This window comes from Corythoichthys intestinalis, chromosome 3 (genome assembly GCF_030265065.1).
Source record: "Corythoichthys intestinalis isolate RoL2023-P3 chromosome 3, ASM3026506v1, whole genome shotgun sequence".
Classification (NCBI taxonomy): domain Eukaryota; kingdom Metazoa; phylum Chordata; class Actinopteri; order Syngnathiformes; family Syngnathidae; genus Corythoichthys; species Corythoichthys intestinalis.
The window spans coordinates 13,041,607-13,057,026 of NC_080397.1; the positions used below are offsets into that span (position 1 = coordinate 13,041,607).

A 15,420-nucleotide genomic window follows, 5' to 3' on the forward strand; every position below is an offset into this window, starting at 1 on the left:
CTTTTGTTGTTGCTCCTGTTAGAGCCAAAATAAATACAATTTAAAATGAAAGAAAATTTGAATAAATAAATAAAACAAAAACGTACATACATCAATCATTTTCAACATTAAAAGTAAATAATGTTTTTTTATTCAATATACAGTAGGATGAAAATAGTTTACAATATAGATAATTAAAGGATTTGGACAAATTTACATATATAAAGACATAACATCAAACTTAACAGAATAACTATTTTTTAACGCAGTGGCGGAACAAATTTGATCAGGGCCCACGTGCGATGAGCATAAACACGACCCCCCTGAGTTGACCGTCCAACGAGAGGAGGGGGTGCTAACGGGCAATTATCCGCGGGGCCTTTCACACTCTACAAGACCATCGTCGATCCAGATAGCTGACCAAGCGGCTGGCAGAGATATTTTACACTTAAACACTATTTCACAGCTCCGCGTATCATCTTACCTTCTGTTTGACCTTCCCCTGGCCTAACCACGCCCACTTTACACTGCCAAAAGTTGCGGTCGCACCCCCAGCCCAGGGCCATGTAAAGCGGATTACGACACTCTCTGATGTCGACGCTGGTGGTTATGTGGTTCATGTAGGACGTGATAAGTTCCAAGCACAAGCACCGCTGTAGTGGTTCGCAACGGAACTGACAGCAATGATTGCAACATTTATGGGAAAATTGATAAAATCACGTATCTAAGTACTTGTTTGATTATGTCATTGCATTATGACCAGTGTTGTCACAGATTACTTAAAAAAGTAATTAAATTACTGATTACTGATTACACCTAAAAAAAGTAATCTAGTTACTTTACCGATCACTTTATTATCAAAGTAACTAAGTTACTTTGAAAGTAACTTATCGGTTACTTTTTACCAATTTTTCTCCTTTTGCGGCCTCAACATAAAAATGACAACAAAAAATGTCATCGCATGTAATTGAATTTTTCACATAAGGCTTAATCTTTGAGTTAGCAGGGGTTTAATTAGTCGATGGAGTTGATTTCAACCACCATTGACTCGCGCTAGCTTAGCCACCCCGGAGCCCTTAAACTAACAAATAACTGACAAACTGCACGTAATTTGTTCAAATCAACTCCAACGACTAAATAAACCCCCGCTAACTCCAAGATAAAGCCTAATGTCAAAAATTCTGAACTTCTCCTTTAAAATAAAGACCTAGCTGTTAAAATATTGTCTATAAAAGTTGTAAAGCAATAAAACAAACAACAAAAATATTGAAATGAACAAGAATCCTACAGCGTATTTCACAATGGGTCAAAATCATTTTTCGAGCAGATCATGTGACTAGCACCTAAGACACTACCTTTTGCTTTGCTAAGCCAAAACTACACCTGTGGAGGCAAGATGGGTATTTAGAATTTCTGTAAACCTAAGCTTTCAAACGCAACCAACAACAACTGAGCTTGAACAGTTTTATATATACAGTGGGGAGAACACGTATTTGATACACAGTCAATGGGAAAACCCATTGGCAGTGTATCAAATACGTGTTCTCCCCACTGTATGTATATATACAGTATTGGCCAAAAGTTTGGCGACACCTCAAAGGTGGACACTTTGAAGAATGTAGAAAATAAAATCTGTTTTCAGTTATTTCACTTTTTTTGCCATTCCACACGTTTGTTCATAGTTTTGATGTATTCAGAGAGGATTTACAATAGTAGGGAAAATATATAAAAATGCTTAGGTGTGTCCAAACTTTGGACTTTTGTTTCAGTCATGTTACCGGCACCCCCAAGGGGCCGCTGCTGCTTTTGTTATGACCGGCATTGTCAGTATAGAGGAGCGAGGAAGAAAGTGGTCGAGGGAGCGGGAGCGAGAGAGGGACGAGAGTGGAAAAAGTGCGCAGTTAGCGCAGACTCGAGTGCTGTGTCCCCCACGTTTTGTTTTTGTTAATAAAAGTGCCCATAAAACGCCATCTGACGCCTCTCAGTGTTTTTAATGCCCGCCGCCGCCTTCCTGAGGGGGAGATGGGACGAGCCGAGCCAGCCGACGACAACGAGCCAACGTGAATCGCTGGTCCACTCTTCACTACGGTGAAGAGTTGAAAGCACCGCCAATTACCAGTCGAGGGCGAATTGGTAACAGTCATCAACATGTTTTGCCCCCAGCCCCACTAAAGTAAAACTCCGCCTATGGTTACAAACATTGACAATAAAATGTGCATAAGGGCTGGTTACAAACTGTAGAAGTGCTGGCTGTCTTGTTACCTGTAGGCTTTTTCGAGTTTTGTCGCGTTGTCCTGTAATTCCAAGTGCTTCCTTGTTGAATTGGATGTGGAGATTTTAGGGGCCAACAGTCTTTTTCAGCCAGCGTAAAGTTTGCAACGCACGGAGATATTTTTGTCATCTTTACTGGACAGAAATGTGAAGTAATGGATGTATTTCCAGTGAGCAAAGGCATCCATTTGCGGTATATATCCTGCCTTTCACCGTTAGCCTCGCCAGAATGCTATGTTGTTGACCGCCATGGCAGACAGCCTCAAACAGAATCGTAATACACGTGACACCCCCCGATGAGAAATGCTTTTCGTACATGACCACAGTATTCTTCATTCTACATACATTATGAGGCAAAAACAAAATAGTAACGCACAGGCACTAGGGAAACTAACTTTAATCGGATTACCGGCTTGGGAAAATGAACGCGTTGGATTACTCGTTACTGAAGAAAGTAATCAGATTACAGTAACGCGTTACTGACAACACTGATTATGACATATATGTAAGTGCTAGTTTTACATGGAGTGGTAAAGCGATGACTGAAAACTACATCAACTCTAGCGCAGAAGGGAACTTTTCCATGTTGTGGAGTGAAAGTATCACGTTTGTGTTAGCATTAGCATGGGAAATCAACATTCACTTTGAAATGCAAGATGATTTAGGTTTTTCCTTTTTCACAACTAAAATAACGTTTTTTTCAGAGAATGTCTAGATTTCCTTGATTCATTACCTGTGGTAATATATTAAAGATAACACCTTGTATAATATGTTTCGTTTTCAAGTTCTAAGTGATAGATATGTCGCATTGACATACAGTGTATCACAAAAGTGAGTACACCCCTCACATTTCGGCAGATATTAAAGTATATCTTTTCATGGGACAACACTGACAAAATGACACTTTGACACAATGAAAAGTAGTCTGTGTGCAGCTTATATAAAAGAGTTAATTTATTTAAGAAGAACTAAGAAACTACATCCCTAATTGTCCAAGTTGAGTACTGCTTGTCATTTTCCCCCCAAAATGTCATGTGACTCGTTAGTGTTACTTGGTCCAGGTGTGCATAGGGAGCAGGTGTGTTCAAATTTGTAGTGCAGCTCTCACACTCTCTCATACTGGTCACTGAAAGTTCTAAAATGGCACTACATGGCAAGAAACTCTCTGAGGATCTTAAAAGACGTATTGTTGCGCTACATGAAGATGGCCAAGGCTACAAGAAGATTGCCAACACCCTGAAACAGAGCTGCAGCACAGTGGCTAAGATCATCCAGCATTTTAAAAGTGCAGGGTCCACTCAGAACAGGCCTCGGGTTGGTCGTCCAAAGAAGCTGAGCGCACGTGGTGAGCGTCACACCCAAATGCTTTCTTTGAAAGATCGTCGCAGGAGTGCTGTCAACATTGCTGCAGAGATTGAAGAGGTGGGGGGTCAGCTTGTTAGTGCTCAGACCATACGCCGCACTCTACATCAAATTGGTTTGCATGGCAGTCACCCCAGGAGGAAGCCTCTTCTGAAGACGGTACACAAGAAAGCCAGCAAACAGTTTGCAACAAAGCACATGGATTACTGGAACCATGTCCTAGGGTCTGATAAGACGAAGATTAATTTGTTTGGTTCCGATGGTCTCAAGCATGTGTGGCGGTGAACTGGTGAGGAGTACAAAGATAAGTGTGTCATGCTTACAGTCAAGCATGGTGGTGGGAATGTCATGGTCTGGGGCTGCATGAGTGCTGCAGGTGTTGGAGAGTTACATTCCATTGAGGGAAGCATGAACTCCAACATGTACTGTGAAATACTGCAGCAGAGCATGATCCCCTCCCTCCAGAAACGGGGTCATAGGGCAGTGTTACAGCATGACAATGACCCCAAACACACCTCCAATATGACCACTGCTTTACTGATGAGGCTGAGGGTAAAGGTGATGGACTGGCCAAGCATGTCTCCAGACTTGAAACCAACAGAACATCTTTGGGGGATCCTCAAGCGGAAGGTGGCGGTGCGCAAAGTCTCAAATATCCGGCAGCTCCGCAACGTCGTCATGGAGGAGTGGAAGAGCATGCCTGGGAGAGTAAAGGCAGTTCTGGATAATAGTGGTGGCCACACAAAATATTGACTGTTGACATGTTGTATGTTAATATTGACAAATTTCACTAAGGGGTGTACTCACTTTTGTTGCCAGGGGTTTAGATATTAATGGCTTTATTTTGAGGGGAAAGTGAATTAACTCTTTTATATAAGATGCACACAGACTACTTTTCATTGTGTGAAATTGTCATTTTGTCAGTGTGTCAGTTTTTTTTTTTTGTCAGTTGTCAGAATTTTGAACGGAAAAAGCCATTGTGGCAGCCTCCTTATCATAACAAAGAGCTAACAGGCTAGCATCCTTCTTAGACAGATTTAGGTAAATTCAGACTGGCCTTTTTTTTTTTGCCTTTAACCAAGAATCGAGACTGTTTCCAGTGACATGTCAATAGGTTATGAAGTCTATGCTCCGAATATACTTTACAGCCAGCCATTCGTATGAATGCGGTCCGCCCTCGTCGAAGCGGTGTTTGGAACTACCCGAGGCTTCACTACCCGGAAAACCCGGAAGTAAAATGGTATAATGGATCCCTATGGGAGTGTTGCAACTCTCTTTATATGGCCCTGCCCCAGCTCCCAAACAAGTTCAGCCCCTGGTTCAACGACAGATTGAAACTCTTTACATGTATCTAGAGCCAAAAGGCATAAAATCCAAAATGAAAGAATATTTGCATAAATAAATAAATAAATACAATTAAAAAAAAACGTTCATTATTTTTAACATTGATACAATAGTATTTTCAATTGAATCTAGGATGTTAATAATTGACAGTATATTTTTGTTTCATTGGAATTGCGGTTAGAAAATAATAATAATTTGACAAATTTACAGATACAACGATATTAAAATCTAATTCATAGAATATTGCTTCACGACAAATTTAAACTCTTTAGATTTAGATTTCTAGAACCAAGAGACATAAAACCCAAAAAGATTCATCATTTGAAACATTATTAAAAGAGAATGCTCTCGATTGAAACTAGGTTGAAAATAATTTACAAAATATATTTTTATTTCATTGGAATTGTGGTTGGAAAATGAAAGGAATTTGACAAATTTACATATATAACGACATAACATCTACTGAACAGAAAAGTTGTTGTTCAACGAATAATATAAAGTAAAGTTTAATTCAAGTGTAAAATTGTGACTTTTTTATGTATATTTCCCAAATACTGTATACACTTTGACCACAGCAATTATTCATTTGCCCCACACGATGGCGCCGTTAGACACCTAAAAGCGAACAAATGTGACCAGACGAATCCTTTGGGGGGGATTAAATTTAACATCGAGTCTCATTAGCTTCAACAACCTCGAGACAAACCGGACGTGCGCGCGCATCAACTCGCTAATCTTCGGACCGGGTCAGCGTGCGCGCTCCCGCATGCGTATGCGCACATAGTCACTCACATGGCCACAGCGCACCGGTGGAGCCAGATAAGAGAAGTCCTCGTTATTTAAATGGAATACCCGCTCCACCTCATGGTATTACTTCGAATCCAAGCACGGCTTCACCAAGAGGGATAGCCGACTTTTAACCGTCAAAGGGGTAGAAGAAGTATGTTTTCCTCTACCTAAAGGACATCTCTAAAAAAAATTGACATGAACTTGGAGTGGTCAGGTAAGTTGTATGTTTTATGTCATTTTTTAAAAGTAGGTTTATTAATTTTTTAGATATTTATTACGCCACGTGTGAATGTTATTACAGCGTACGTCAAGTTTATATAGTAGTGGTGAGATTTCACTATAAGTATTTCAATGCCATTGGCGGCGATAGACGTCCAATCCATTTGAACCCTCCCAGTTCAAATGAATTAGTCCTCTATTGCTATCAATGGCATTGTTACATGATCATTGACGATTAGCCGGCCCCTTTAAATTGGACGTCTATCGCCGTCATTGATTTAAAAGTGACACGATGCTAATTTTCTTTTGCACCCCTTCTTCTCCAACAGCCTAAATATTGATTCAACGCAATCAGTAAATGAATGGTCTGCGAGTCCATTGACGACAGAGACAAAACGCTTCCATGGTTACATGCAGGATCTCCAGTGTGACTGCTACTCTTTGTGTGGGCTTTCCCCCTCGCCCACTGAAATCAAACAGGGATCTGCACACAATTGTAGACTTGGAAGGGGGGAACCCTCTCATTAAAAAAAAAAAAAAAAAAGTCCCCCCAATTTATAGTTTAGCTTCCTTTAAGTCTATCTGAGCTCACTTGAAATAAACAAATTCAGGTGGATTTCATAGCAAGGCTTAACATTGTACACCACTTGATCAATTAATTCCTTAGTAATGTGTGATTTGTAATTGCTTTGACATGATGTCATCTTTTCTCGTAAATCTCTTTTGTTGCTTGGCTTTAATCCGCCGTCTCCCACCAGCACAAGAAGGGAGGGAGCTGCTTCTGTATCCATTCATTCAGCACTTACACCTGCTCCTCACCAACTGTCTTGCTGCCAAAAGAATAGCAATTGTTTGACCACAAAGCCTCACTGGCTTTTGTTTGAAACCAGCACTACTTTGATTAATATCGTCCATTTTGTCCACGTACAACTCTTCTCTCTTTGTCTGTCGGTGTTTATGTGGTCGCCCCAGTGGCCCGTGTGAGGGCCCGAATGTGATTCACGGGGAGGAAACTGTTTTAGTGCCTGCTTCGCCCTCCTTCTGTCTCGGCCTCCTAATGGCAAAGAGGAACAAAAGGGGGTCGCTGCCGTAAGCGGGGGCTCCTCATTGATGGGAAGTGTTGTACACATAGGAGAGAGGCTGAGGTGGATGATTGCTGGCTATGAGAGAGGATTGCTTTCACAGAGTGTGTATTGAGTAAAAGGAAATTGACAATAACTGTATTTTTTTGATGACTTGGGTCTTAGTTTTTCTAACTTTCTCACACATGATTGATAGTTTAGATACATTGTTTAACAAGAAAAATGTCCAAATTCTCTTTTTTGAGACTCTTAGCTCATTAGCTGCCATTGACGGCGATGGGCGTCCACCCCAGGGGCGGAATTTAGGGGGGTGTCGGCGGTGCGACCGCACACGGGTGGCAGGTTTGCGGGCGTAAAGTGTGTGTGGTTGGGCGAGGGGAGGCAAGGCAAGACATGGCAAATTTACTTGTATAGCACAATTCAACACAACGCAATTCAAAGTGCTTTACATCACATAAAGATCCACAAACAGAGATAACATGATATGTAAAAATCACATTGAATCAACAAGAAAGTTAAAAAAGAAGACAATTAAAACAGGAAATAAAATTATACATAACAATCACGTTAAATCATCAAGACAATTAAAAAAAAAATGAAATCAGAAATAGAAATAAAATTTAAAAAATGAATAAAAATCAAATAACTTTGGCTTTGAAATATATAGGCAGTTATGAATATGCTGTGGTAAAAAATAGCGTTTTCAGCCCTGATTTGAAGGAGCTAACAGTTTGAGCACACTTCAGACCTTCAGGTAACTTGTTCCAGAGGTGAGGAGCATAGTAACTAAATGCTGCCTCACCCTGCTTGGTTCTTGTTCTTGGAAGATCCAGAGACTAGTTCCAGATGACCAGTCTAGATGCTTCATAGAGGTCAAACAAATCAAGCATGTCATACCGTCCCTAAGGTATTAACTGCTTTTATGTCCCAAATATGTATGGAGAAATCCCTCGCTTGCAGCTGTAAGGCTCAACCCTCCCCCAACGGTTGTTGCTCAGTGTCAGTGAGTCAGCTGTGCTACACGATGGCTGGAGTAGGTGAAATTTCCGGAACTTTTCCCCCCATCGAAAAAAACGAAATCGCTAGTATGGGAATACTTCAGCTACAGAAAAGTTACAGACCGCCGCGGCTTAGAAGAGGAGGGCCAACCGACATGTTTGTTGATGGTGGCTGCCGAGGACGCAATACCTCCAATATGATTTCGCATTTATACAAATTAAAGGTTAGTAAACACTATCATAAACATTTCCCACCAGCTACGAGAGTTAACTCAGTGTGTTTAGTGTGTCTAGCGGTGGTAAAACGTGCTGTTTTCTTCTCTCTGGCACTTGTCTCTGTTGACAAAGAGAGTGTGTGTATCATGTGAACATGATACGAGTCATACGCACGTGCTTTTTATGGAAAATAATTCAACTATTTTTGTTCTGATGGTAATAATGTTGAACTGTGGCTGTGGGTTTAGGCTCACCTAAAGTACTGCATATACTTTAATTTTATTTAGAATATATACTGGACTGTCTCAGAAAATTAGAATACACAATATTCTAATTTTCTGAGACAGTCCTGTATATTGTTCTATGTAAAGGACGTCAGCCAAGGTCGGCCCCCCACATTTTTACCACGCCAAATCTGGTCCCCTTTGCAAAAAGTTTGGACACACCTGCTTTAAATGGTGGATTAATGTACAGGACTGTCTCAGAAAATTAGAATATTGTGTATTCTAATTTTCTGAGACAGTCCAGTATATATATATATATATATATATATATATTTTAGAGTTTATTTTAAGTTAACATTATACTTTTGTTCCAATTTGCTAATATGTTTTGAAAAATAAAAATCCTGTTCAATGGAAAAAAGTTTTTTATTTATTTTTTTTTTTTAACCCAGATATCTCAACGTAACACATTTTAGAGGTGTAATTGCAATACCGTTATTCTGTGAAACCGTGATATTTTGGTTTAAGGTAATCATACCGTTAGAATATCATACCGGCACATGCCTAGTCCGAGGCCATTAAATTTTTTGTAGACAAGCAGTAATATTTTATAGTCTATCCCTTGACTCACTGAAAGCCACTGTAACAATTTCATAATCGGTGTAATATGGTCCAGTTTCCTTGTATTTGTACTCTGGCAGCAGCATTCTGTACAAGCTGCATCTTCTTGATCGATTATTTTATTAAAACCTTTAAATTTACCGCTGCAATAGTCCAATCTACTAACAATGAATGCATGGATAAGTTTTTCCAGGTCTTTAGACAAAAGCCCTGAATTCTGGCTGTATTTTCTAGGTGGTAATAGGCAGATTTAGTGAGGAACATTAGATGGCTGTCAAATTATAGGTCTGAGTCAATAATTACGCGAAGATTTCCGACTTGATTTGTTGCTGTGACATTGTGCCAAGGTGCGTGCTTATCTGTGACCTTTCCTGTTTTGGCCCAAGGAGGTAGGGTCAAACAGAAATGCAAGATAATGTGCGGAGCTGTAATATTGTGTTTAAGAGTTAAATATCTCTGCCAGCCGCTTGGCTGTTTGTCTGGTGAGGCCCGCAAAAAGATTTCCACATGCCCCCCCACACACACACACATACATACCAGGCGATCATGGTGAGGGGCCTGTGAAAGTGTGGAGGGGCCCGCGAATAATTGTCCGCTAGCAACCCCTCCACCTCCCGTTGGATGATACACTTCATTGGGTCCCGTTTATGCTCATCGCACCCGGGCCCTGTTCACATTTGTTCCGCTACTGGTCCACCCCATTTGAATTGGGAGAGGCTGTCCCAGTTCAAATGGGGTGGATGTCCATCGCCGTCAACGGCAGCTAATGAGTTACCGGTAAATATTTTCTGATTTCTGAAGTCTTTGATGAAAGTAGACTGACTACACTGATCGAAAAAAATCCACTGATGCAAACACTTGTTGGGACTGTTACTCCTAATGTGGCCTTAATTTTTTTTTTTCCCGGTAGACTGTAGTATTTTTTTTGCAGATCAAAATTCAAAAAATTTATGCAATGCAAAAATGTGGGGGGGACTGAGGTTTGCGCAGGTGGTTGAGCGGTTTGTCCGTTGATCAAAGGATCAGGGGTTCAAGTCCAGCTCCCACTCAAGCTCCTATTGTTGTTGTATCATTGGGCAAGATACTTCACCGTACTTGCCTGTGTGAAAGTAGTGTGAGAATGAGTGGTTGATCGTGGTCAGAATGGCACGCATTGTCTGCCTCGCTTCTATCAGACTGCCCCAGGGCCCCTTTGGCTACAATTGTGGCATCTTCTATCATCCATCGACCATCAGTATCATCTTCTAGTGTGATGTGAAAGAATAATGCGATGTAGTGTCCTAAATAGTGCTATATAAATCCAATGCATTATTGTTATTGCAAAGTGATATAATTTAACAATGTGGGTATATAGCTTGCATTGAAAACATATCCCAAAAGTAACAATATTCAGCAATAATACCAGCTATGCCAAGTTTTAGACAGCTGTGGATCCAAAAGACCAACAATTAGGAAATTTGTTCTGTGTTGTACTCCTCCCAAAGTACTCCAATAGGTTCATAATCAGATCTGCCTATTAGTCCAAAAATTACGTTACATGTTTAGAACGAGTCTAACTTTTCTCAAAGCATAGTTTGGGGTTTCAATTAGTGGTATGACAATATATCGAAATGGTGAAGTATCACGATACATGTATCCCAAAAGATATGCTCCTGCCAAGAATCGATGTATCGTTTTAAAAGGTGTCATTGTTTGACAAAGGAACCAACGGGTTGCTAACAAATTCTTCCGCTAGAGTAGTCTCTCTCGATGTCAAATTCATTTTGACTGGATTGGGTGTCTAGCACCGTCAATGGCATTGAAACAGTATTCACAGGCTTCCCGGTTTGGAGGGGCATTTATACTGTAGGTCACGTCATGTTCACTTTTGGGCATTTACAGGTCACTTCCTGTTGATTTTAAGTCACTTCCTATTCATTTGGGGATATTCCCAGGTCACTTCCTATTCAGTAACCCAGAATCAACAGGATTAGTTCGAATGCACATTACCAGCGAAAATGTTAATCACAGAGGAAGTAGATGAATAATTATTATACAATTTGTGGCATTTGTGTGTAAACATCATAAACTCTTTAGCACCAATAAGCAGGCTTCTTTACATTCCTATTAACTGTGGAAGCAAATGGAGATTCCTGTCATAGCGTGACATTTGAAAAGATGATCTATTGCTTGTTTTGCAAACAGTACAAGCTGGAGAACATAGCCAAGTTACTGTGTGGAAAAACAAGCAGAGTTTAGTCATGTGCGTCACTCTAACAGAGCCGGAAATGTTACTTTAGTATTTCTGATTGAATGAGAATGGAGACCACCAGGGCTGGAAACCCTGCAAAGTTTTTTTTTCCGACCGATTCAACTGACACATTATAAATAAAAATCATAGTTAAGGCTCATGTAATGGCAATGTTGTATGCCATGTTTCCGTAAATCCTATAATCGTTCAGGCTTCCTGATGTTTCAGCGGTTACTGACCTTGGAGCTGCAGGACAGGGAAGTGGTGGACCAACAATGAGGGCCAACAATCCTGCGGTCTCTTTGTAGAATTGTTTTTAAGGAGATGTTTTACATAGAAGTGCCAATTTTTTTACAAAGTCAATTTATTGAGAATGATGGAAACTTAATAAATAGTGTTCTCAGTAGAGGTGAAAACCGTTGGGTACCACACGATACGATACGATTAACGACGCAAGACTCATGATAACGATGATCTCACGATGTGGCGCATAGACTTCACCATCAGTTGACAAGACAATGCCCACAAACATTGCGCTATGCCTTCCCGTTGGGGACCAACCCAGGCAGAGCATTTGGCTTTTACGGTGATAAATTCAAACACACGCTGCGTTCAAACGCCGGATTTAGGTGGGAAAAGGATGAAAGTTTTACTGCATACAAGCAGGCAGGAGTGTCTCAAGAATGATTTGGTCGAGTATTCAAGATAGTTATTATATAAAATAGCCCCATGCATGCACTTCTAAATGCTGTGAAAAAAGTGCATGGAAAAAAATTTGCGTAACTTTAGCGCGAAATATTTACGTGAAATGATGACTTGTTGTTTGCTCTTAACCAAGAATCTAGACTGTTCTATGTTCATATCGCTAGAAATTCAGGGGTGGACACATTTATTTAAAAGAATTTTCAATTTAAAAAGCTATTTGTTTTGTGATGGCCGCCACATTGGATTTACGCAATAGCGTAATTTTAGCTCCAAATATTTACGTAAAATGAATGATAACTGCCCGTTTTTTTTGCAACTAACCAAGAATCTATACGGTTCTATGTTCATATCTATAGAAATTGTGGGATGTGACTGATAGTGAAGTCAATGTATGACGATAAAACAATTATCGATACATGGGTCGGGAAATCATTCTGTGATATTCTACAATAGAACTTAATAAACAGAAAAACAAGCTTTCATCCTTCTGTTGTAAATAGGAATGAGTTTATCATTAGTAGACGTCTAATCTGTTTGAAGTGTGAGGGATGGCACCGAATGATTCGCCTCCAACTTCAAATGGATTGGACGTCTATGGCCGTAAGTGGTAGCCAATTTAAGGCAATGAGTTAATTTTGGGGCATTTGACATAATTTCCTGTTGATCTTCGGTCACTTCGTGTTCATATTAGGGCATTTACGGGTCACTTCATGTTGATTTTGGGGCATTTACAGTTCAGTTCGTGTTAATTTTGGGTTACTGAAAAGAAAGTGACTCAAGAATGTCCCCATATGAATAGAAAGTGACTCAAAATCAACAGAAAGTAACCTGTAAATGTCCTAAAATGAACATGAAGTGACATATAAAAACCCACAAAAGACTGGCTGGCCGGCGTCAGTGCCATTAACGGCTCTAGACGTCCAATCCAGTCTAAATGAATAGGATGTCCAGCGCCGTCAATTGCAGCCACTGAGCTAATGTAGACACTATTCTAATGGAAGATTTTGGTAGTTACCTGTTGGTTCCCTTTTTTTTTTTTTTTTTTTTTTTTTTAAAAGAACAAAACCAGTGACACCTTTTTAAAATTATATATTGATTATTGGTGGGAACATCTCGATAACCTTTCAGGCTAAAAAATATCGCAATATATCACCTTTTCGATAAACTGTCACACCCCTAGTGATGGCTGTCCCTGAAGGGGTTGAAAACATTTTCCGAGCTGATTAGCTTGTATGACACACAGTGATGGAGCCTGACAGAAAGACACTTTGAGGGGATTAAACCACGTTGTGCAGACCAAAGGGCCAACTTGGAACAGGGTATTTCTTCATTGCATGTAACCGCTTGGGCCTAATTGCATTTCAAAAGCCAGGGACAGAGGCTGTATTTTCTTTGAGGAGAAGCCGGTCTTCACGTTTCACTGAATCTAAAGGAGCGAACTTTTGTTCTCGCATGCTACTTTTGAGGTTTTGCGAGCATTACTGACATGGCCACAGTTCTCTTTTCTTTTGTTTCTACAACTTTTGGCAAGCAGCACAACACTCCAGAAGAACCCAAAGCGTATTATAGAGAGTGGCCTTTTTTCCCTCTGTTGTAAACAAGGACGCAGCAGTACACACATTTAGAGTATTTTAGGTGTCGGGGCGACCCTTTCAAAGACTCCAAAGTGCCAGATGGCAGCGCAGATGCTTGTCATTCTCTCACCTATTGATTGACTAGCATCAAGAAGCAGGTCTATTTAATCGTAATTTGTCATTTGCTTTGTAGATTGTGGGATACGTAATCACAAAATTACGAATACCGCTGTGAATTGATGTCAGATAATTTTTGCGATGAGTCGACTCTTGTGTAAATGTTATTTGTTGTTACAGTATAGAACTCTGGGTTTTACATTTTAGCTGGAAATATACATTGGAGCCAAAAACAACGCATCGAGTTGGACATTCAACATTTTAAAACTACAGGTGGGAATACGTATTTGGTTCATTTTGTTTTAATTACGATAAAGATTCAGAGGCTACGATTCGATCATAAACCAATTATTAATGCAGCCCTCCCCCCAGCTATTAGCTGCTTTTAGTGTTTCGTACATTAGTTACAAAAATTGTACAAAAATCCTCTCAGGCTTAAATAAACGACTATTCAGTATCAAGTTAACAGTTCAAAACAGTAAATAAAATGCTCAATTCCCCATTCTCTGTCAGCAGCTTTAAACTACATTCAATTTATTTAATGTTGTGAATCAACCGTTAAAGTTGTTAAAATTGCTCCCGTTATTCCATAATTTATCTACTGTCTACTTTCGACATGTGAAAGTTTTAAAACTGTTTCATCATTTAAAAATAAATTCAGGATTTTGCCGGTTTAGGAGTATTTCAGATAAAAAGTTAATTAGGTTCGTTTGGAAGGTTCGCCACAACAGCCTTCCAGGGAAGTCTACTGCTTTAAGATGGCGGCTGTTTACTAACGCCGGCAAGTTTGCCATTTCGCATCTAGTTTTCTATTCATGTGTTGCTAACGCCGCTGAGTCTGTCATTTCGCATCTGGTACATACATGTACATACATGTGATAAGCATCTTTTTAATGGCTTGAAAAGCACTCTAGGAATAAATGTATCATATCTACCGTAGCATTATGTAGGCGTATTTTTTGTAGCGGCTGTCGGCAGCAGTCAGGTATTATTGTTTTTTTTATTTAGCGGCATGAGTTGAGCCGGAGCCGCGAGTTGAACTTTGTCATTACCCGGGTGATGACAAGCATGATGTTTACTCTCGGTTCATTCCTCATTGCATCCCGAAGAACGCGCTGACTTTGTTTTAGTTCCGATTTACTTGGCATATTTCAATAATAAATAAATAAAGAATTTGGATGTTTGTGAATCGTTCTCGAATCTTCCACGGCCAAATAATCTAAGAATCGGAAATTTCGCACACCTCTATTTAAAACTCTGTAATGGTATTATTGTTCCCAAGCAAAAGCAAATGTTTGAAAATATCTAATTTTGATTAACTACAAAATAATCGTCTGATTTCAGCACAGAAACCTATATCTATATCTGCTTATTAATAAATCAAACTTTGTCTTTGTGTGTGTCTGTTTGCGTGTACGTGTGTGTGCGTGTTCGTTCCCTATGGACTTCGGAATGGCTGAGCGGATTTTGCCAAAATTTTACACAGTTGTACATTATGTCTGGGAGTTTTGTTAGATGGATTTGATTTCAGTAGGCCTCCACTGAGTGCGGAAAATAAAATCCAAAAATTAGCAGAGAGAATGCAACCTGATCTTTTGGGCAAGAGAAGCGCCTCTTGCGATTGTAATGGCTTTCAAACTTTAAGGTTTGATGTACAAATTTAAATGTGGTGTGATGATACATTTTGGG

At 39.9% G+C, this 15,420-nt stretch overlaps 1 protein-coding gene across 1 annotated transcript in view; it reads left to right on the forward strand.

Moving 5' to 3' along the window:
* The first annotated feature begins 5,731 nt into the window (after positions 1 to 5,731).
* Positions 5,732 to 15,420, forward strand: part of adgrv1 (adhesion G protein-coupled receptor V1) — a 220,791-nt gene continuing 211,102 nt past the window's right edge. The window contains exon 1 of the mRNA XM_057831097.1: positions 5,732 to 5,959. Within this exon, the coding sequence (XP_057687080.1) occupies positions 5,941 to 5,959 (19 nt within the window). The 5' untranslated portion in view covers positions 5,732 to 5,940. The remainder of the gene's footprint in view (positions 5,960 to 15,420) is intronic.